The sequence below is a fragment of the Felis catus genome, chromosome D4, assembly GCF_018350175.1.
Source record: "Felis catus isolate Fca126 chromosome D4, F.catus_Fca126_mat1.0, whole genome shotgun sequence".
Taxonomy (NCBI): Eukaryota; Metazoa; Chordata; class Mammalia; order Carnivora; family Felidae; genus Felis; species Felis catus.
The window spans coordinates 12,950,486-12,974,020 of record NC_058380.1 but is presented as its reverse complement, the minus strand read 5'-3'; the positions used below and the strand labels follow the sequence as shown (position 1 = coordinate 12,974,020).

The 23,535-nt window shown below is 48.7% G+C and overlaps 1 protein-coding gene across 1 annotated transcript; it reads left to right on the top strand.

Annotated features, from left to right (window-relative positions):
* The first annotated feature begins 410 nt into the window (after window positions 1–410).
* KLF9 (Kruppel like factor 9) lies at window positions 411–23,283 on the top strand. Its single transcript, XM_003995409.6, has 2 exons — window positions 411–1,978; window positions 22,949–23,283. The coding sequence occupies exons 1-2, from the start codon at window positions 1,474–1,476 to the stop codon at window positions 23,176–23,178; spliced, it is 735 nt and encodes a 244-aa protein (XP_003995458.2). The 5' UTR covers window positions 411–1,473; the 3' UTR covers window positions 23,179–23,283.
* Window positions 23,284–23,535: the final 252 nt, after the last annotated feature.

Below are 23,535 nucleotides of genomic sequence, written 5' to 3'. Positions count from 1 at the left end.
GAGACGGAAAAAGACTGGTTTAAAACGGAACTTTTGTCAGCTCAGCATTTTAAAAATGAATTAGTCATCATTAATGCACTGGATAGAAGGATTATTAAAAAAATCTGCCCAAAAGTATGCTGCATCCCAAAACTGGAAAAAAAAAAAAAAAGAAAAGAAAAGAAATGATCCTTTCTCATTTGTGTTTCTTCTTGGGCAACTTGTCCTGATATACTTAGATTTAAAAAAATATATTGATTCACATTGCATTTATTCGTCACCCCTGCCTTCCCATACATATCACACTTTTACTACCAGCAGCACAAAATAACAGGGATGTTGTCCACTTCCACTACCGCTCCCGCGTTCACAAGTGTGGAGCGCTAGCTTTCGGAACGCCCTTCTGATTGGCTGGGCCCATGTCAGTGACATCAACCAACTTACTTTTGATTGGAAGGCTGGTTGCTGGGACTCTAGCGTTTGCAGGAAGTCACTTAACTGTTTGCGAGCTGGAAAACCGAGCCTGAAGTTTTCTTTTGTCACGAGGACGAGCGCCAGTGACTAGGGAAGGTGTGCGCCACGGCCCCGGCCCCGCCAGCTGGACCTCGAGCCGGGAGGCCCGGAGAGGCCACCGGGACCGAGAGGCGCTCCCGAGGAGGAGCGGCGGCCCCCTTCCAGCCTCCCGGCTGTTACCCTTTTAAATGTCAGCGTTCGAGGCTGGAGGGGTAGCACGAGGCAGCGGAACGGAACAGTCGGATTGGCCGCACGCCTCAGTTCTAGACGCACCTCTCCACCGAAAGGCCGTTCTGACTGGCAGGGGGAGAAAGTAAACAGAGTTGAATCACCCTCCCCGCTGGCCAATTGGAGGGGGTTTGGATTGTGACGTGATGGGATTCTGCGAAATTGTTACTGAGCAAGAGAATGCCGGAACGGTGCGGACCGGCCAGAGCAGGGGCTCAGAAGGCGTCCGCGGACTGGGGGAAAAGTGTCTCTTAGACCCCGCGCTCGGTCCGGCCCTCGCCGCGCGCGCCCGGGTGGTCGGCTGAATGTCCCGCGGCTTCGGCTCGACGGAGAGGCGGCCGAGGGCGTGTACCTCTCTTGCAGTTTCCTCTCCCAGCGCCTCGGGGGCGTTTTCAAGCGCATAAACTTGCGGCCGCCACGTGTGGCACCTTTCCAAGGGAGCCGGCTCGGAGCGGCCGGCGCGCCCGTCGGGGGGATCGCGCCGGGCGCGGGGCGCGGGCGGCGGCGAGCGAGCGGCGGCAGCGCGGCGGAGCCCGGGGCCGTGGATGCTGCGTGCGGAGGCGCTGCCGGTTACGTAAAGATGAGGGGCTGAGGTCGCCTCGCGCTCCTGCGAGTCGGAAGCGCCCCGCGCCCCCGCCCCCTTGGCCGCCGCGCCGCGCCGCGCTCGTCGTCCGAGGCCAGGGCAGGGCGAGCCGAACCTCCGCAGCCACCGCCAAGTTCGGCCGCGCCGCCGGGGCTGCTGTCGCCCGCACCATGTCCGCGGCCGCCTACATGGACTTCGTGGCTGCCCAGTGTCTGGTTTCCATTTCGAACCGCGCTGCGGTGCCGGAGCATGGGGGCGCTCCGGACGCCGAGCGACTGCGACTACCTGAGCGCGAGGTGACCAAGGAGCACGGTGACCCGGGGGACACCTGGAAGGATTACTGCACGCTGGTCACCATCGCCAAGAGCTTGTTGGACCTGAACAAGTACCGACCCATCCAGACCCCCTCGGTGTGCAGCGACAGTCTGGAGAGTCCGGATGAGGATATGGGATCCGACAGCGACGTGACCACCGAATCTGGGTCGAGTCCTTCTCACAGCCCGGAGGAGAGACAGGATCCTGGCAGCGCGCCCAGCCCGCTCTCCCTCCTCCACCCTGGAGTGGCTGCGAAGGGGAAACACGCCTCCGAAAAGAGGCACAAGTGCCCCTACAGTGGCTGTGGGAAAGTCTATGGAAAATCCTCCCATCTCAAAGCCCATTACAGAGTGCATACAGGTTAGCGGCGTCTCCCTCTCTCTCCCACCCAGCTCTGGGGTTAGTTAACCTTTGGCCGGGCGGCCTTCCTGGGCGTTAAGGACACCACGCTCGGCCTCAAGGGTGCCAACATTTTGGATGAGATGCTGTTTAACTCTTTAAATAATTGAACCGTGTAGAGAGACGGAAAGCTCGCTCTCTCCTTAATTGTCTCCAGCCTCTGGAAGCCATGGAGAGCATTAACCTGGCGGGCAGAGTGAGTGTCGAGGGCCAGCCCCTGTGCGTGGCTTCGCGGGGAGTGTGGTGCCGCCCTTCCCGCCCCGCCCCGCCCCCCCAGGACTCCCGCACCCCGCGACGGTGGGGCCACCCCCACCCGGGCAGACGCTGGCATTGGGGAGGTCAAGTGGCGTATCTCTTATTTGGTTCTGTGGAGGGATTGCAGCGGAATGGCCAAAACCTGGGGAGAAGGGCACACTTTACATGGAGCCTTTTAGGGATGACTAAGGACTCATTTAGCCGTATGCTTGCTACTTTTCAGGGCTTGCCAAGGTGGTTTTAAATTTGGCCAAGAGTCCCCGGGGAGGTTTAAAATAACACCGCTTCAGGCAGCACCGGAGTTTGATCAAGTGATGGGTCGGTGGGTTAACTTCATGATTAGTTGGCCTTTGTAATGAGGTTTCCGAGCTGATTTTTCGTTTCCACATGATTGGTGGCACCCTTCCCCTGAATAGTTAGGGAGGAGGTGTGGCCCTTGTCTGAGGTCAAGGCTCTGTAAAGAACACGCCTGGAGGCCTCGTGCAAGGGTGTCTCCCAGGGACAGCAGAAGGCAAGGGCTGACCCAAGGAATGTGGCCAGAAAGCCATATGCAGTACGGAACGGGGCCTGGAGGCTTAAGGGGGGAACCTGGGTCAGCCGATTCTGCTGGCTCTGTTTAACACACCCGGAAAAAGTTGGGAAGGGTTGGGCCTTGCTATCTCACCATCTTTAGTAAGGTTCTTTTTACAACTGCTGTTCTGATAAGGAAGCACAGGGCTTCATTCGTTCCGTGGAACTTCTTTTCCTTCTATCCTAGGACACCATATTTTAAGAGGCTGTTGGAGTTATTTAGAAAAGTATTGTCATTTTGGGGTGTAATTGTTGGTACTTTTAAGATGAGGCCCTGGGCCTGTGGTTTTAAAGTGATCCTTGGTTGGTCTGCTTTGGTTTTGCTTCTTAAAAGAAAGGCCACGTAACTGCATTTCAGATTTTATTTCCTCTGGACGTGTTTCTTGTGGAGGTGGCTGCTGGCAAAGGAGTAAAGCTGAATTTCCTCCATGGTTAATGCAAAATCAGGCTGTTTGGGGTTGTCATCCCCAAGTTGCCACAAAACAGCAGTTTCAAGTTTGTATCTGTAAGGTTGTTGAGAGGCAGATGTGTGCCTGAGCTGGGGGATGCGACCTTTAGCGTGACTTCCCCAGGCTCAAGTAGGGGTATATTAACCCGAGGGTGTTACTCACCAACAGCTGTTGGGCGGGCCTGGCCTCGTCAGCCATGTTCCCGGAGTTCAGTTGTTCACAGGGACACTCACTGCCTGCCACCTTGAGCAAAGGCACTTTCTCCTTCAGGGAGCTGCCCAGGCGGGTAGCTGGGGAACCTGCAGTGTTTCTGTGTGAGCTACCCGAGTCTTTGCGACTTAGAAAAAAGAATCCCGGAGTTCTGAACCATTCAGCTGAGTGATCTCGTCAGGCATTTATAGAAATGGCTGCTTATGTGTGCGTGCATGCGTGGTGCTCTTTAATTCTCCATAAGGCACGTCGGCTCAGCTGTTCCAGGAGAACCTTTTACACAGTCAGGAGTGGAAAACCAAGTGAAATGTTAATCCCGTTTTAAATGCTACAGTCAGTCCTTTGGAACTAGTGATATGGTGATAGCAGGTGTCTTATTTATGTTTTGGGGGCTCTGTAATACCAGGACACGGTCGAACAAAAACCTCGGCCTCTGTAAATATGGTGGGAAGCATACTCCCACGAAAGAAGGCATGTGGAAAGGATACTCTAACTAAGAGATGTGTAGGTCTTGCGCATTTGGAAGTTTCTGATACGGCTTCGAGTTAGATTGTCTCGGGGAGGGGGGAGAAATGAGGGAAGGACCTTCCTGGTTTGCTCTGGCTGGTATTCAGTCCAGGAGGTGGACAGGAGGTAGCCCTTGGAAAGTCTGCATTCTGTGAAGGTTTTAACAGCTAAAATTCCGGCCACACCCCCTTGCTCAGCGTGGCCCAGTAAGAGTCCTTCCTGCTTGCTGCTTGCTCCCCTCCCAGGGCCACGACTTCCATAGAACCAGGGGCTTGAGAAGTTGAATCATTTAAAGGAAATTGCATTTGATCCAGGGCTGCTACCTCCGTAGGGTCCTAAGAGAGGAACTCGATTTGGAGTTGGGTTCTCACTTGTCCGATTGTTTCCCAGGTGTGAGAAACTTCAGCAAGTTACCAAAAAAGAAAAGAGAGAGAGAGAGAGAGAGAGAGAGAGAGAGAGAGAGAAAGAAAGAAAGAGAAATAAATGAAACTTCAGTAGGTTACTGGAATTCAAAATTTTTCAAACTAGAGGCCTGCTGCCGAATTTGCTTTGCAGATCTGTTTGGCTTGGCCAACACAGAGTTAATAAAAATGGAATCAGTTACTAACATCTAAAAATCAGAAGATTCGGCACAAATCCAGAGTTCTGGCTTCTCTGGAAAAATGGATCAATCTGGCAAAACTAGGCCTGAATTCCTACCCAGCAACAACTGGCTTGAACTGATCATTCTTTAGAGGGCAGTGACCTTTATTTTAATCATTTACATCATCTCTGTTGGCATTCGAGTTTACTACCCCTTCTGTGACCCTCAGTTTCTTAATCCACTGGCTAGGGTATTACCTCTGAACCCAGAGGTTCTTGAACAAAGATTAAATAACATAGACAAAGCAGCTAATAGGATTCCATGTACAGAAAGCCCTCAAGAAATTCTGGCTCTTAGAGTCTGTGTGTAACAGAGAGGGCATCCTCAAAAATCAGGAACCCAGAATAAACATATTTTTAAGTAGTATGTCAGTTCACATTTCAGTTCCCATTTTATGATACTCTGCTCAATTTGCTTTTCTTTCAGTCTTTAGGTCTGATATCCTTCTCACGCAGTGTGCCTCTAAAGTGTAAGCAGTACCTCCATGGTTAATCTGGAAAATGCCACAAATACATTCCTTTTGGTTTCAAGACTTTTGGGTCTAAATACACTTTAGAAGGTATTTATGGTCATGTTTCAGCTTAACAATCAGATCCATTAGCGTTCTTGGCCTGAAAACGTATGGAGCATTTTTTTTTTTAATGCAACCAATTTTAAGTTTGTCCTGGCACACCCCCCACAGACCCACACCCACACCCACATCACTGCCCTCCCGTACGTGCACAGGCACACACACGAACGTCCCCTTACAGCCCTCACACCAACACTCCCACCACCTCTGAGCACGCACCCCCAACTGGCTCCACAAATACCCACTGACCCCCCAGACACTCTTGCCACACCCACGTGTCCCCAACCCTTCCATGAACACTAAAAACAAAAAACAAGTTTATCCTAAGTTTCCTGACTTTTCGGTCACCTTGAACAGTTATGGACGGTGGGATATCTTTGGGGGAAGGAAACAACCACATCCAAATCCCAGATCAAAGTCTTTAGAACCAGCTGATGTAGACTCATGCTCGGTTGACATCTCAGTGATAGAAACCTTGGTTCTATTTACTTCACACCAAGCGCAATTTTACTTTCTTTTTGGAAAGACTTAAGTCGACTCTCCCCAAATGGTGACAGTGGGTTGACTTGGGGACACTGTTCATGGGATTCTGAAAACCAGAAGGGCCAAAGTTCCAATCATCACACTTTGGTTCTACAGAGTTTTAAAAACAGTACTTTTTTGTTTTTTTAATAGAGCGTAACGACATTCATGTAGAACAACGAGACACGAGACTTACAAAACTTTTCCCAAGAGTGGTTGCTTCTCTTTCTCCTTATCCCGTTTGAACGTCTTCCCAGGATACTTGAGGATATCTGGCAGAAGGCATCCGAAGAGCCCCACTGTAGAAGGTCTCCTCCAACACTGGAAATAGATTTTCTGGCCTCTTTAGGAATGTCCCTTCCCTGAGCCAGGGTGTTCCTTCCCTGAGACCAAAGTTTTAAAATTGTGCTTATACAGGTGCCCTGGCCTGTTCTGAGCCCCCTTGGAGTCTTCTCCTATAATTACTGCAAAAGGTTTAGAGTCAACTGTTTGGTTCAGGAGAGTCTAATGCCATCAGAGGTATGAGAAAGGACCTATTTCCGTGACCCAGGAGACAGACAGGCGTTCAGGGACAGGGCAAGGTCTCGCTTTGGCCACAGGCCCCACAGGCCCTAGACTAGGGGCCTTAGCTCAGAAGTGGCCTCTGGGCCAGGCCGGCCCGACTGTTAATTTGAGCCCCTGTCCAGTCTTTGCCACTCGCTCTTCTCTTCATAAATAGAAGGGAGGCCCTGTGTGTGTTGGTCCTTGAGGGGACATTCTCTCGGTCACGTTCTTCTTTCCACAGGGCTCCCCCAGTGATGTGGATTGTTGGTATTTCACAACCTGACATGCTGCATCCACAATACTTTCACAGCTTCGCCTGAGTGGGAGCTTGCAGGTCATTGTTTTTCTACCCCCCCCCCCCACCATTTTCTCTCTCCTAAGGAGCTTTAGACATTTTTCCCCCATAACTGTCCTCCCCTCCCGTGACATTTTAGCGCCTCAGGTGTACTACAGAGCTGTCTGCGTACCGTGCCCCTTTAGAAGGCCACAAACCACTGTCATAGCTAAGACTTTTTTCAACTGCCAAAGATCCAATTTTTGCCCCCTTGGGGCGATATCCACCCTGCTCCCCAGTGAGACTGTCTAGACACAATCTCATGTATCCTGTCGGGGAAAAAAGTGACAGTCCACATTCAAGAAGAGGGCAAAAAGCTGCAAATGGCCTCTCTAGCTGTAGAGGATGATAGATTTCTGAGGATTCCTAGGAGGCAGTGGAGACTTTGCTTCTGGGTTTTGCAGATGAGAGGCTGAAACTTCCTCGATTTCAAGGAAGGATGGCCCGGAAGGCTGCCCACTGCTGAGACCTCACCCTGGGGACTGAGGCCTCTCGGGGGACCCAACAGCCCTTCCTTGCCAGTCCCCGAGCTGGGAAGGACCAGAGGCTGTTCCTCCTCACACCCCGTGTCCTCAGGCACCCCCCTCTAGCTGTCCCAACCAAAGCAAAGTGGGGTTGCCTTAAAAACCTGCTGCTGCTGGCAGGGTTACTGTTTCACGACAGCAAATACACATGGAGTACAGTTACAGGGTGAAAACCCCACTCTCCTGTTTTCCTGTGGGATCTTCCATGAGCAGGGAGGAGAGGGGAGGGGACAAGCGGCTGGTCGGGGGGAAGACAGCAGAGCAAGCCCAGAGATGTTCGGATGGCCACACCCCAGTACCTTCAGATGCAAAGGCCTGAAGGAAGTGAATCCTTGGATTCTGAACCTATGGGTCAGATTTAACATTCTTGTCTCAATTGTCGCCGCGTATCCCAAGAACTACTCATTCTGCCAACGTCTGTGGGAAATTCCCAGATGCAACTTCCCAGGGACAACCATCTATGACACTGGGAAAGTGGCTGACCGTGGTCTTCCTTAAGTCCATGGAGAAGAAAAGTGGGCGGGTGGGTTCCAGTATTCACGTTTCCAAGAGCCCCTGAAGCAAGCTGGTGTGCCCTGCTTAGAGTCGGCTCTCCAGCCCCTCTATTTGGACTTCTGAATGCCTTATGATCACTAGCGTCCTTGATTTAAAAAACAACAACAACAAAAACCCACAAAAAACCAGCTTTATCATTTTCGTTAGTCCTGACTTCCAAATTTTCAGGGTTTTTTTTTTTCCCCCTCCCCTTGCCGGTTCTCCAACTCGGAGGGAAAGCTAGCAACATTCCAGGCCTCTGCTGCTTCCGTCCTCCCCCACATCCGACCCTCCCACCTTATCCTAGTGTTTCTCCAGCAAGCCCAGCGCCCACTGAACAACGTAAATTAGTGCCTAGTAATTGGTACAAAGGCACTTTCTGTTTCTATGCAACACACGCAAAAAGGAGGGGCAACAGGAAGGGGAAATTAAAAAAAAAAAAAAAACCCACAGATGGTTAAAAGAAAAGACATGGGATCTTCTGCAGTGGTCTCTGAGCAGTCCTTTCTCTGGCTCCGCCCCACTCTGCGGGGAAGTTAGTCACAGGCCCAGGCCTAGCTCAGAGCACTTGACGGCAGCAGTTGTCTGTATCAAAAGAATAGAACTTGGAGGTTGGAAGTGACCTTGAGAGGTCATCACATCCATCGTGTGGCCTGTGTAAGAGGGTACGGCCACCCTCTCAGATACGGGATTGTTCCATGCCAGCATGTTGGGGCCCTTGAGGGGGTTGGAAGCTCAGCCCACGGTTGTTGGGAGGCTGGCCGGCTGCCTTGACAGGCACGTGACTTTGGGCTCACGGCCGGGTCTCCGGGAACCTCGGTTTCCTCAGCAACACAAGAGGGCGCCATGTACTCCGAAGGGCTGTTTAAGACGAGTGCGGAAGGCCCGAGTGTGGCCCACGTGGAGAACTTCCCTCGCTGTGAATTCTTTGCAGTTCTTTGATTTGATTCTTAACCCCCCCCCCACCGTCTCCTGAGAATTTCAATCTGCGGTTAACATTTTTTAAATCTTGGTTTAAAGAGCTGCTTCGCATTAGCCAAATTAACCCAGCTAAAGGGCAGAGGTGGAGTCAGCCCGGGGACCTCTGCCCTTTTATTATGGGAGCCGCACAGTGTGAACCAGCTCAAGGCCAAGTGCCAGTGAGATTTCCTACTCCGCCCTTCCCGGAGCCCTCCTGAAACTTTAATACCTTTTTGGTGCATTAAGGCCAAGAGTAAACATTTGTCTTATCCTGGCCTCAAGCAGTCCCCTCAGCAAATAATAGGACTCACATTATTATTCATAGAGAATGTTTTCCCCTCTAAGGGAGCCAGGTGCATCCATTTTTTAGGCGTGGGATCTTACCAGCCGTTCATTTCCATTTGTGCTCAGAACCCATGTCCACCAGGGTCTACCTACAGGCTTCCCTTTGAGTCTCGGTTCATCGTGAGGTATGTGAACCTCTGGGATCCTGGAAATGAACGTCTGAATCTGAAATCTAAAGATTCTAGAACTGCAAGACCCAGCTAGCTCACTAGCTATCTATGCCTGGGGCCAGTGGGTCTTTGCTTGTTTTTTTTTTTTTTTTAAATATAAAATTGAGAATGATCACAGATTTGAACAGGAGAATGGAATTCATCCCTGATTGAGCCTTTTTAAAAAGTGAGGACATTCTTTACATAGATGAAAATAAAGAGACAGGAGCTTAAGCCATGCAAAATTAATGACAGGGATTTGAAATGCAGGCAGCAGTGTTTTGTTTGAAACAAAGTGTGAACATTTTTCCAAGGCAAGTCTCTGTTGTTTTGGAAGTGAGTGCCTCCCAGAGTCCCAGGGGCAGGCAACGGACAAAAAAAAAAAAAAAAAAAGCTTTATGGACATTTCAGAACTAGAAAGAACTGTATGGATCATCTTGGTTCAAAGAAAGAGAAAAGAAGGTTTCACCCCCTCCCTTCAGGGGGCCAGCTCTGATGGGATGGAGGTAGTCAGAAGAGTAGGTGGGAGACCAGCCCATCCTAGAGAGTTAGCATGCAGGGCAGCTCCAGGAGGGGGCTCTCCTGCAGTAGGGAGAGCAGAGCATGGGCTTCAGGGCCTTTAGACCTGGGCTTGAGTCCCGCCTCTGCCACTCTGGTATAGCGAAAACTCTCTGAGCCTCAGTTTTCCCATCTGTAAAATGGGTTTCAGTGATTCTATACTCATGAAATTGCTCTGCAAGTTAAATCACATGAGGTATTTAAAACATTTCAGACACTGTCTCCACACATCAAGAATTATAATTAAAAAATAATTTAGGGGGCACCTGGGTGGCTCAGTCAGTTAAGTGTCTGACCTTTGGTTTCAGCTCTGGCCATAATATTGTGGTTTGTGAGATCTCACCCCGTGGGAGGCTCCGTGCTGACTGCACAGATTCTTTGGGATTCTTTGGCATTCTCTCTGTCTCCCTCTCTCTCTGCCCCTCTCAACCCTCCCTGCACATGCTCTTTCTCTCTCTCTCTCATTCTCTCTCTCTCTCTCTCTCTCTCTCTCTCTCCCCCTCTCTCAAAATAAACTTAATAAAAATAAAATGTATTGAAAAAGTAAAAAAATAAGTTACAGGTATTGCCCAGAAACCCTGGATGTCCCTAGAATTTTTGTTTACAATTCCAGATCTGTCCAGCAGCAGGTCATTTATTTGAATAATACTTATTTCTCGAGCGACCGCTCCACCCATAGAGCTGGGCTACATGCAGAAAGCAGGCACTGCCAACGTTGTGAATAACAGCAATAGTAGAAAATTATTAATATTAGTAGTAGTCCTATTAGTAATAATATCAGTAATAGCAGTAACATCCAGCATTTATTCTATACCAACTTCTAAGCCAAATAGTTTACATGCATTGTCCTGTATAAACTCACAGAAGTCCTATGAGATAGGAAAGTACTCTTACTCTCATTTTATAGGAGGAATTAGACTTGGAGTTAGTTACCTTAGCCCCAAGGTTACTCTGGAATTTTCCTAGCATGTTTCTAGCTGCTGGAGTCACGCCCGAATTGTTCACTTGGACCCCTGGGGCTTCCTTCCACCGGTGGGAAGCGACCCTGTGTTTTGCATGGCTCTCCTGAACTTGGCTCCAAAGCTACCAGTGGTTAGCTCTCTACTCTTGTGTTCTGACTCTGGCTCATGGATGATTTTTGTGAACGTTGTTTAGAAATATCTGTAGAAATCTTGGACTCTGACCAGACCTATCCTATACTTTCCAGTAGTTATTCAGAGCCTTCTTCCTTCCAATGGAAAAAGAACCTGGTCCTGGGTCTGCAGCTGTCTTAGGACTCTTGGTCACAAACAACAGAATCCAATCTTGGTCTGGCTCGATAAAAAATAAAACTTGACAGGTTCAAATTGCCACCACATCTGGGGTAGCCCTAGTTTCTGGTATCCCTGGATTCGACTACTCAGTGTCTGGCTCCCTCCCTGGCTCAGCCCCGCTGTCCTCTGCTTTGTCTTCATCCGTGTGCAGCCTGTCTCTGGACGGCGGTAAGGTGGCCATCAGCAGACTCCCATCCTGCCAATTCAGCAAGCCCTGTGGAAGGGAAGTTCTCCTTCCCGAATGATTCCAGCAAAAGTCACAGGCTTCAATCTTCACAGTGGAGTCAGAACCTTGTGTCTGTCCCTGAACTCAATCAAGCTTTGGGGTGTGGGGTCACTCTCCACCCTGAAATCACATAGACTTAGAGTGGGGAAGGGGTGGTTTCCAAAAGGAAATTCAAGGTGTGCTATTTAGTACCCAAAAGAGGCAATGCATGCCGGACAGGCAAAACCAACAGATACCCACTCTGTCTGCCCACGTAGAACTATAGACAGGATGGTCCAAAGAGCAGAAGTTTGACAAAATGAGGGACAGATTAGTATGACAGCACTTTTTTCCCCTCCTCTTTGAACAGAAAGGACTCTGAACTATCTCTGGAATTCATCCTAAAAGATAGGCCACCAGTGCATGTGCTAAATGGTCTTTGCAGGAAATAGGTTATTTCAACATGTTATTTCACGTGCTCAGGCTCATACCTGTATGTCCGCTTCTCTGGATATTCTAGAAGCCAGTACCCAAAGCCTCTCGTGGAATAAGGTTAACAGCAGCGGTGTGATAAGCAGAGCCATTTGCTTGGTCTGAATTCCAGCCGTCTGTCTGTTTTAATGCCCAGAGAAATGAGTTGTGCTTACGTGAACGTTTGTCACCCTGTGTGTTAATAGATAAAGGCCCCATCTTTACAAAGATGGGCTGTTTCTACGACAGTTCCCGTTGGGATTCAGGAGTCTATTCAGCGCGTGATGCCCAACAAAAACACCATAATAAATTGTAAGAGGCAAAAATTAGCTCTTAAAAATAACTTACAAAAAACACATAAAAATGACTTAAATCCCTATGCTGCCATAATTCTACGGTAGTTTTGTACCACTGCTGTTTTAACGAAAATAAGCAGAAAGAGCTGGCTTCCTCTCTTTCGTGTCATAAATCTTACCAGTGGCCAGCCACCAGAGGCTTGTCTGGTGTGCATTATCCCTCTGAAGGCAGGGGGGAGGAGGGGGTCCCCAGCATACAGAAACATGGGCTCTCCCCCTCTAACCTGAGTTATTTCTTCCCGAGGAAGACGGGGGGGGGAGCCGGGCAGGGGGACTCCTTGGGGAAGTTCGGATGGCTGAGTTCCTCCAAGCTTTGTGGTCACCAAACGCCAGGCAATATGAATTTTTTTTTATTTTGAGAGAGAGAGAGAGAGCATGAGCAGGGGAGGGGCAGAGAGAGAGGGAGAGAAAGAGAATCCCAGGCAGGCTTCATGCTGTCAGCACGGAGCCCAGTGGAGGGCTTGAACCCACAGAACCGTGAGATTATGACCTGAGCCACATTCAAGCGTCAGACTCTTAACTGACTGAGCCACCCAGGGGCCCAGGCAATATGAATTAACGGCTCACTCCATTAAAGCTTGAAAAATGATTTGACAGTGGCCCACATGGCCTGCGGTCATCACAGCCCTCCTGTAGGGCCGGCAGTGTCCTACAGTGGTTGAGCCCAGGGACAAGAGGCTGACAACAGTGCCACAGCATCACTAGGCCCCCTGAGTCGTGGCGAGTGCCACAGCCTGGCTGGCGGGTAGACCAGACAGTTTTCTAACAAGACGGCAGTCTCATCTCCTGTATTTTTTGTCGCCGACCCGTGGTATTTTCAGAGATCCGGCCCTCTGGATAGCGGCCACTCCAGACCGGAAGCTGTGGATGCCACATGATTTCACCTAAGTACACAAACGGAAAGGTTATCTTTGTGTCTGCTAAGGATGCCGAAAGTCTCAGGGGGCCTTCCAAAGCGCCTGTGTGCACTGGGCACGAATTTCCCACTAAAACCTGGGGTGTGCACAGTGTAACTGTCCACAGTCAGAACTGGGTTCTCGAGACCCACCCTCACCCCCACCCATCTGTGCTGTTGGTTGAGAAATTTCCTCTTGATCCTATTCAGCGTGTCTCCATCACTTCTCTATTGAATGGTGTTCTTCTTTGGGTAAGTGTTTGCAAAATCAGAGTTGTCTCTCCCTCTCCCTTTGCCTTTCTTTCTCCTGGGAGTGATCTAGCATTTGGTCGGTAAGAGGCCCACCTCTTTTCTTGGCATCTGGGCATCAGGAAAGGGCTGTCGATGTTGCACACCGTCCGCTGAGCACCGTCCTTTGACCTTGGTGGTCTCCCCTGGGGTGTCATGCTCTAGCTTGGGTCTTGGTCCTCATGCCCTGGCATCCTCTGCTGAAGAGGATCGCTGTACAATGGCTGCAGGTGATAGATCCTTGCATTCTGTGACTAAGGACCCCTGTGGCCTTCTCCCAGCCGTGTGGTCGTGGGCCTGATCCCTCAGGTGTCCTGGCCTGTGGGGACCTTCCAGAGGGGCTGGTGTGGGCAGCAGTGGTCGGCCCCCTTGGGACTGCCCACCCCTGTTATTAGCAGAATAGAGAATGCGGGGCACTTCTTAGGGACCTCTACGTCTGTTCTCCAAACTCAGCCCCTCCAGCCTCTCTGTATAGCTCAGGTCTTGGTAGGAAGCACTGGCCAATCAAGAGACTTTAAATTTAAGGACTTCAGGATCTGCTTTCCATTTTTCAGACCCTATTTTGAAACTTAAAGCTCAGCAGCACTTATTTGTTTTAAACCGTAAATGCCTGCCCCCACCCCCACCCCTGCCCCTCAAGCCAATCCAGCTGGAAGGAAGAGCCCGGGAATAAGAGAATGAGAGAATCACGTGGTAGAAGGCTCTCTCTGCCTTGAGTTAGCGCCTTTGCTCTTGTGTTGCATCCAATCTTGTCTTGTGCTCCAAACCGAAGGAGGAATTTGAAAACCGGTTCTCAGGGCGCCTGAGTGGCTCAGTCAGTTGAGCGTCCGACTTCGGCTCTGGTCATGATCTCGAGGTCTGTGAGTTCGAGCCCCACGTCATGCTCTGTGCTGACAGCTCGGAGCCTGGAGCCTGCTTTGGATTCTGTGTCTCCATCTCTCTCTGCCCCTCCCCTTCTCATGCTCTGTCTCTCTCTCTGTCAAAAATAAAAATAAACATTAAAAAAAAAAAAAAGAAAGAAAGAAAAAGAAAACCGGTTCTCATCTCTGGGCAAGTAATCTGCCCTGAGTCAGTGTGATCTGAAACACGACAGGTTTGAATTCGATGGTTACAAAAGTCACCCAGAATGCAAAGATTCAAGGATCTGTGTTCTCAGGATAGTTTTGCCATTAAACACTTACATCCTGTTCAATGTTTAGCGGGTTCATTTATTAGTTCTCTTTCCCACAAACAACTGGGCAGAAGCAGTGTGATCTGGGATGGCAGGAAGGATGTGGGCATGGGAACCAGTGGATCTGGGCCTGGACCTCAGTGTGTGTGGTTTTGGGGAGGTCACTCCACCTGTGCCAATGCAGAGTTGCTGAGATTGGGACTGTATCACCAAGACATCGGGACATACTTTTTGCCTAGAGTCCCGAATCTGTTGTCTGCCGTCTCCACATCTGAGGTCCCAGCGCATGAGCTGTCTGACAGATCAGTTGAGGCCGGGGACACACACACAATATTCGGACGGGCTTGCTTCCTGGACGCCAACATGTTGCATTGAAGAAGTGCCGTGTGACAGATGTTACAGACACACTTCCCAGTTCAGAACCTAAAGAATGAGGCAAGCTTCCCTCCACAGAACCTAAAGAATGAGGCAAGCTTCCCTCCACAGAAAAACACAGGGGCCGGGAAGTAAAATCTCCCATTCAGACTCTAAAATGACTCTGTGGTAGCAACAAATAAAATATAAAAAGAAACCAGATCACAAGAGGGATTCAAAGAGGGGCCGAGAGCAAATGCCAGTATGATGGGATGGCATTTGGGCAGGATCATGCTTCTAGGCCTGTCAAGTGCTTTTATGTTTTCAGAACATCTACATATGCATATGTAGGTAGCAATATTTTCTGGAGCAAACAAAAGGCTTTTGGTTTCTTGATTTTTGAGGTCATGATTAATTGGAACGATTTACACAGGGAAACATAGAATTGTCTACTCCCAAAGATGGCCTACATACCTCCTCTGTCAAGTCCATGGGCACTTCCACCCTTGGTGGTAGCACACAAGAAAAACAATAGAGCAAAGGCTCCCATCTTGTACCCACAAGTCAACTTGACTCTCCTGTGGGGAATGAGGACATGTGATAGTGGACAACCGGATGGGGGTGCCGAAGGCCTGGGATCTGGGCAGGTCTGTGTGGGTATGCGGCCAGCCAGTCTCACCCATGAACCCTGTATTGGACCCCGGGCTTTGTACCTCTGCACACGCTCACTGCCCTGCTTCCCAACAAACTCACCCCTCCGTGGGGCAGCCTTACCATTACTGTCCTATTAACACTGTGTCTGGAGGGGGCTTCTCGTCTGTCCTTGGAGGGCAGTTTTCCCTTCATATATAGAAAAGGGGAGGAGAGGAGGGGGTGAAGGAAGAGTGAGGAAAAACACACGAAGTACGTTCTGAAAGTTTCTCACTTTCTAACAATTTGAGAAGGAAACAGAATGATCCTTCTTACTTTGGTCTCGGACACGGGAGTGTTAATTTCTCAATAGAAAATAAATACCCGGCCCCCACTTCTCCAGGTAGAATATATTCTTGATCAAAGATTCACCCATTTGTGGAAACATTTAAACCCAAATGCATGCTTCCTTTGTTTTCTGTTGCCTTGTTTCTGACTTTGACTCATAAATTTGTACTTAACTGTTTACAAAAATAATCAGAAAATACGGGAAAATTACAGAAAGAAAATGTTATTCTTTATCCTCCCCTCCCCCCACCCCGCCCCACCTGTAGATAGCTACTGCTCCTATTTTGTATATAGTCTTCCAGGATTTTTTCTCTCCATAGATGTTCCATATACATATACAGCAGATAATACTCTGTCCTTTTCACTTAGTGGTGTATTGCTAACATTTTTCCATTTCATTCTGTAACGATCTAGTATCTTTGTAACAAGTACATATTATTCCACCTTATGGATACACTATAATGTATCAAACCCATTCTTTATTGTCAGACATTTAAGTTGTTACCAAGTTTTAGCTTTTATGAACAATGCTGGTATCCCTGTATACTTCCGTGTTCTTTATTATTACCAAAAATAATTCCTAGATGAATACATTGCCAGATAGCACTAGATCAGTTATAAGTCCCACTCATGCAGTAAAAGGTCGGTTTCCTGATGCCTCCATCAGCAATAGGTCTGTGAACACACTTCTTTACATTTTCACCAGCCTGATGTATATTTCATTGGTGTCTTAATTGGCATGTTTTGGTTACTTGTGAGATTGAATATATTGCCATATATTTATTTATTGGCCATTAGTAGTTCTTATTTTATTAATTACTTATTTGCATCTTTGCCCAATTTTATTAAATTGGGTTATTAATTTTGATTTCTCAGTGTCCATTTCATATTACAGATTTTAACTTTTTGTCTTATGCTGGAATTTCCTTTACTAGTTCACTGTTCTGGCTCTTAAAATTTTTCACCTATATATATTTTTACTATGCAGAAGTTTAAAATTTTTTATTGTATCTCAAAACTATGCTTCAGATAGGATTTTGCCTTTGGTTTCGTATTTAGACAGTCTTCTCCCCACTTCAGGATTCTAAAAATAGTCGCCTATATTTTCTCTCACCTCTGCGGTTTTATTTTTTACATTTATGTATAGAGCTCGTTTAGAATTTATTGAAGGGAAAGGTATGAGGCAGGGATCCAGATTTAATGTTTTTAACCAGATGTCTATTCCATTTATTGAATTAAACATTCATTTCTTCACTAATTTGAAAGACCCCCATCCCTGTCGAGCCTTGGGTTTATTTTCAGACTTGACTCTGTTCCACTGATTCGTCTTTTCCTGTGCTGGTCTCGTGCTATCTCAATTATTGCAGCTTTAATCATACATTTTAATCACTGGTATTGCAAGTGCTCACTTATTGTTGTTCTATTGCAAAATTTTCTTGGCGAGTTGAGCGTATTTAGTCTTCCAAATTAACTTTAGAATAATTTTGTCAGGTTCACGAAAAAAGAATTTCTATGGTACGTGTTACATTCATAGATGAATCTGCACAGAATTGCCACATTCACGCCATTGAGTCCTACCATCGAAGAACATGAGAAATGTTCCAATATTCATTTTCCTTTATATCAGAGTTTTATGATTTTCTTCATGCAGGTCCTGAACTTTCAGCGTAGGTTTATCCTGATTGGCTGTGGTTAGCATGTAAGAAAACCATTGTTCTTTTGTATGCTTACACCTGTGAATGCATTTTTAATTTATATTAGTTTTTTGGTTATTGTTCTGAGACTTCCCAGATAGAAAGTTGTATCAGCTGTAAATAATTCTGATTCGACCTTCTCCGTCCAGTGATTTACGTCTTATTTTGTTATCTAATTGTGCTCACTCACTTTTCCTAAACAACATTAAGCAGCTATAATGATGGGGGCAGTGTCCATCCACGCCTTGAGCTTGACTTTAATAGAATGCTACCTTTATTTTACTATTGACCTTGCTAGGAAAAGGTTTCAGATCTATATTTTTTATCCTGTTAAGGAATCATTCTATTTTCCTAAAAGCTTTTTATTAGGGATGGATGTTGAATTTTATCAAACGCCATTTTGCATTTTTCAAGAGATTCTGTGTGTGAGGGTAGGAGCAGATGTATTAGTCCGTTAAAACAGGGAACCATATCAATATGATTTTCTAATATCAAATTATCCCTTTATCTCTGGAATCCTACTTGCTTTTTTCGATCAAAAAACACTACTTTTTCCTGAAGAAGTGGCCCTGATTTTGTATATCCGCGAGAAGCTGTGTTTCTTCATTGGCATTTTTAGAGATCCCTTCTGGTTTTACTAGATGGAGTTACTTTTGTCAGAAGCAATGGGAGGTTCAGAGTTTGTACTTTTAACCTTCCTGCTTTAGCCCATTTTAGGTCCTTCTGTGGCATTGTGGAAGGGAAGGAGAACCAGGTGGGAAAGCAGAGCATTGAGAGCAGGGGTCTCCCGGACCCCAGGCCAGTACCCCAGGGGCAGCCTGTCTGAACTCAGGGGAGCCTGGAGGGGGGGTTGAGTATAGCCAGTTAGCAGTCCTCCCACTGTAGTCTTTCTCCCTCTTTATGGAGAACTCCCCACTTGGCTTGTCGACTAATCGCCAAGCGGGGTGGAGGCCCTGTCCTTTGTGCTAAGCAGGCAAGCACGTAGCCAGCAGGCTCTACTCCTCTTCTCTTGAACCCATTGGAGGCCCAGGAGCCTTCCGGAGGCCTGACCTGCCTCTGCAAAGGAAGTCTTTTACACACCAGGTGCAGTATTCAGTAGCCGTTCTGATCAAGTTTATTTTATACTCTGAGCGGAGTCTGTCAGCGAGAGGTGCTTAGCGCGTTGCTCAAAGGGGAGGGGAGTGGTGTATAAATAATGAGAACGCAGAGGAACTTGTGCTGTTAACAGCTCTGCTCCAGTAAAGCAAGAGTTTATTGTGTCACTGCCTCTGGCTATGTTTTCCTGTAAAGGCCAGAAATAAAACACTAGTACATGTCTGTTCCTTTTCCTCAACCCCCCTGGAGGATGGTAGCTCACTCATTAATACTAAAGACAAGTTTAAAGATTCTTTAATTGATAGTTGCTTCGCCATATGATTCGTTCTGTGTGAAGAAGGCTACCTGTTCTTTGTGGGCCTTAGCGCTGAGCTGAAAGAAAGGCCTGATTTGATTTCCTCTTGGCTGCAAGATGACGGGCAGGCCTCTCTTCTCTGCCCACCATCTCTGGTCCCATGCAGCCTTAAATTCTGTTCCTTCTCTACCTGCGATTTCTCCATTCCATACTTTCTTCGGTGCAAAACATGTATCATTTTCTGGATGATACCTTATTATGTGTCTATTATTAGCTAACAGGCTGAAATGTATCCCAAAGTAGGTTGTGTGCAAACTCTTCACTGGGTTCAAGAGGTAGATGGTTTCAAAGGGATACAAATTGTAAGTCTCCAAGAAGAATCCAGGCTTCCTGCACACACGCATTGCTTGACTGGCACAATGTTTTATAAAGTGTTGAATGTGAATGCCTTTGAGGGGACAAAGAGCCGTCCAGTCGGCCATGGATTCCACTACAATCCATGATCTAATACACCTGGCATTTCACCCATTTTTTATTTTTTTTTTATTTTTTAAAAATGTTTATTTATTCTTGAGAGAGACAGAGTATGAGCAGAGGAGGGGCAGAGAGAGAGGGAGATACAGAATCCAAAGCAGGCTCCAGGCTCTGAGCTGTCAGCACAGAGCCCGATGCAGGGCTCAAACTCATGAACCATGAGATCATGCCCTGAGCTGAAGTCAGATGCTTAACTGACTGAGCCACCCAGGCACGCCACACCCATTTTTATTATGTGTCTGACTCCTGAAGATGTTTGGATTTGCAAACTCTGGTGCACACCAGCTACAAGTCCAGATTTTCAGACTGAGATCATGTGTCCGCCCACTGTCTACGAGTGACCAGATAGCAAATATTTTAGACTTCATGGGCCGTACAGTCTCGGTTGCAGCCATGTGAGACTGCTGTTATAGTGAAAAAGCACCCGGAGATAATAATACAGAAACAAATGAGCATGGTTCTGGCCCAATAAACTTTGTATATGGACGCGAAAATTTGAATCCCGTCAAAGTTTCTCCTCTCCCAGAGTATTATTATTCTTTTGATTTTTCCTCCCAACTATTTGGTAAAAACCAAATAGAAGAATGGTGTTTATACCATTTTTAGCTCATGGAATTTTACAAAAATACATGGCAGGTCAGATTTGGCCTGTGGGCTGTAGTTTGCTAAACCCCTGATTTAGATCGCTGACCAAAAAATCTCCTAATGTTTTTCCGAGGGATCCAAGAAGAATCAAAATGATCCTGGTGCCTTTCACTAGGAAGTCACTGACAAGCAGATCTTTTTTTAAATGCTTAGAAACTGTAAGGTTGAATTATACAAGTAATATGAGTCTAACAAACGCTACTGTTGGCTCTGATTTGCTCTGGGCTCACTAGGTGGTCCCCTCTTCTCTGCAACAGGGATAAAGATGCTAGGTCAATGGCAGCATCTGGGTTAGAAGGAAGAGAGCAGTCACGTGGTGACAACCAGGGAGGGCAGTGAAGACAGGGTAGGCATAAGCTAGACCAAAGGTGAATTCAATGGGAAGGGACTCTGATTACACTTGAAACATACGTGAATTGTGAATTGTAAGCATAAATGCTTGTAAGTTCTGTACTTACAGCCGATTCAGGCTTCATGACAATTTTCCGTTGAGTATCGCTTCCACAAAGCCATCTTCCTAAAACAGGAGGAGTGCCTTCTTTCTTTTCCAATCCAGCCCACAGCAGAGAGGTCTTCTGATCCATTTTTCCCCACAGTGGACACAGATCCTTTCCAATAAATTAACCTCCTGTCCTGACTCACTTGAAAGAAACATGTGCCAGTGAGTAAGCTAACCCACATTACCACTCCTCCGAGAAAATCCCTCCAATGAGTTTTTGTCCTAACAAGCACTGAGAAAACAGTGAGCTTTTCCTTTCGGTCGCTTTCCTCACCACCAAATCATAAAGCAGTGGAGAGAACGGCTCCAGGACGAAGAGATAAGAGAGGGTTGTTCACTTCGGTCTCGGTTGGTTTGCTTTTATAGTTATAAAATTCATTGCTGTGTGAATTCTGACCCTTTGTTGTATATGTTAACAGAACATATTTAAGAGAACATCTCTCCCATAGACCCCTCACGGGATTAAGAGGACTTGGTGGCCGTCTCGTTCTGCAACAGGCAGAAGTTGTCTCCCCCCAGCGATCCGGGAACTTCTGAGCAGGCTTTGGTCATGTGAGCGATCTGGAGGATGAACAGACTCAGCTCTGCACACACACATGCACACACATACGTAGCATGCGCGTGGGCAGTTACTCAATGCACGGCAGTATAAACAGCACACGACCACACATGATGTTGTCCTTGTCCTAGGAGGCTCAACCTTGCCGGGCTGTGGCACACTGCATTCCACCTTTTGTTCCAAAGTTCTGAACCGGGTAGGGTGCCGTTGGGTCCAGCAGAAGACGCAAAAGTGTAGTTTTCGATTCCACGTCGTTGAGTGTTTCAGAGGGTTTGGGTTTGAAGCGAGGTTTCTTTTTGTTTTGTTTTGGGGGGGTTGGGGGCCCTTCCTGGAGACTTCGAGCATCCTCATGCCTCATTAACCCCAGCACCCGTGTCCACCTTGGTTCGGCATTCGCTGGTTTGCTCTTGCCTTGTGCTGCTGTGGCTTTTCAGCCCCTGGCTCCGTGGGGATTTACACACAGACCCACATGTAACGAATGTACTTACACAGATTCGTTGTGCCCATGCCGGGCTTCCCATAAGAACAAGGAGGTCGTACGGGGTGTGAGGACCATTGCTCTGCGGAGAGACTAGCAAATAAAACCTTAGCCATGTGGAAATTGTCACGAAGCTGACAAAGGTTTGGTTTTGTCCTTATTATCAGTATGTCTACATCTCTGGCACCGGGTGGGAGAAGCTGGCCCGGGGGGAGGGGAAGGATGAATAATATTTGGATGACTCAGATGCACCACTCTGGACAGCTCTCAGCCAGGAAGGTGGGGACGGGAGTGAGAAAACATGTACTCTTCTGGAGAGTTCTGTGGAGGGCAGGAGCCTGTAGCCCTGGGTCTGTGAAGCATCCACTTTGGGCTCTGCTAGAAGGAGGTGAGAAGCAGGCAGGCAGGCGCTCACAAGAGGAGCACACAACACTCTCGTCTTAAACAGCTCATTCCGCCTTTGTGCTTGCGTGGGACCGGGCAAACGTGGGCACAGGCCCTCTCCTGCCCTTCTGGGGCCAGGAGGTGGCCTGTTCACGTCTGGAGGGTGAGGCTTAGCTGCATTTTCAGTGCGACGTGCAGACAATATGCTGAATCTGAGGAAAGTGACCACAAGGGGGGTGGGAGGGGCGCCCCGGAAACACCTGGCAGGTGTTAAAAGCCTGTTTCCCCATCTGTGAAATGGGCCACCTCTGCGGGGAGTCCTGTGAGCATTCAGTGAGTTAATTCAACGGAGCCCTTCCCTCTCAACAGTTTAGAATGAGGTTCATTGTTCTATGGAAGAAACTGGGATTGTTGGGTCTGAACAAGAGATCAGAGAAAGACACGATCGCTGTCTTCGGACACCCAAAGGAGGGAACACACAGCTGTTTTGTGTTAAGGCAATAGGACTTAAAGCGAGGCCTTTTGCACGGAAGCAGATTTCATGTCCCTGAAAGTGTTCCTGGCCGAGGTGCTCAGGAGCAAGCCAGCTTTCCTGTCGGGGGCGGGGAAGGGGCTGTCACCAGGCTTGGGGACATAGACGCTGGGTGGCCAGGGCACCCAGCAGCTGGAGGGGGGTCGCAGCTCCGGGTGGGGGGCTGGTTGGACGTGCGGCCTGAGGTCCACAGTGCTTGGCACAGTGCCAAGGGCTGAGGGTTTTGATTCTGGGAGAGAACCTGAGCAACCGAAGAATAAGAATGTCCAAGGCTCTCAGGGATCCCTGGGGCATGAAACAGCAAGTTCACGTGCTCGGAGAAGACGCTTCTCAGAGCTGTCTGCTCGGTGCCCCCCGGGGCGGGCGGCTTAATGCCTGTCCCAAGGCAGTCACTGTCTGAGGTCCCGGGGGTCCCCCCTGCGCGTCCCGGGGGGTGGGGAGGGGCGGCTGGGAGCGCGCACTCCTGGGATGTGCTGTGTCACCGCGCCCTGTCTTGCCTCCCTTCTCGCAGGTGAGCGGCCCTTCCCCTGCACGTGGCCAGACTGCCTTAAAAAGTTCTCGCGCTCGGACGAGCTGACGCGCCACTACCGGACGCACACGGGCGAGAAGCAGTTCCGCTGTCCCCTGTGCGAGAAGCGCTTCATGAGGAGCGACCACCTCACCAAGCACGCCCGGCGCCACACCGAGTTCCACCCCAGTATGATCAAGCGCTCCAAAAAGGCGCTGGCCAACCCCTTGTGAGGGCCGGGCGCGCCCGCCGGACAGGACTGTCACCTCCCCTCCCCCCAGCACCCTCCCAACCCCGCCACCACCACCACCCCCCCTTCCACCCCGGGAGGGGCGCGCCCGCCCGCCGCCCCCCCCCCCAGTCACCGCCCCGAGGTCACACCCTCCGCCCCCTGTCCCCCCCCCCCCCCCCCCCGCCTGGTTTTCTAAAAAGCACAGCGTAGCCTGAGATCAAAGTCCACACTTGGTCCCCAAGCAGAGGCACTCTGACCGTCTCTGACTGTTGGAGGGAAGGCAAATGCTTTTTTTTCTTTCTCTCTCTCTCTCTCTCTCTCTCTCTCTCCTTTATTTTTTGGGGGGGTGGGGTGGGGG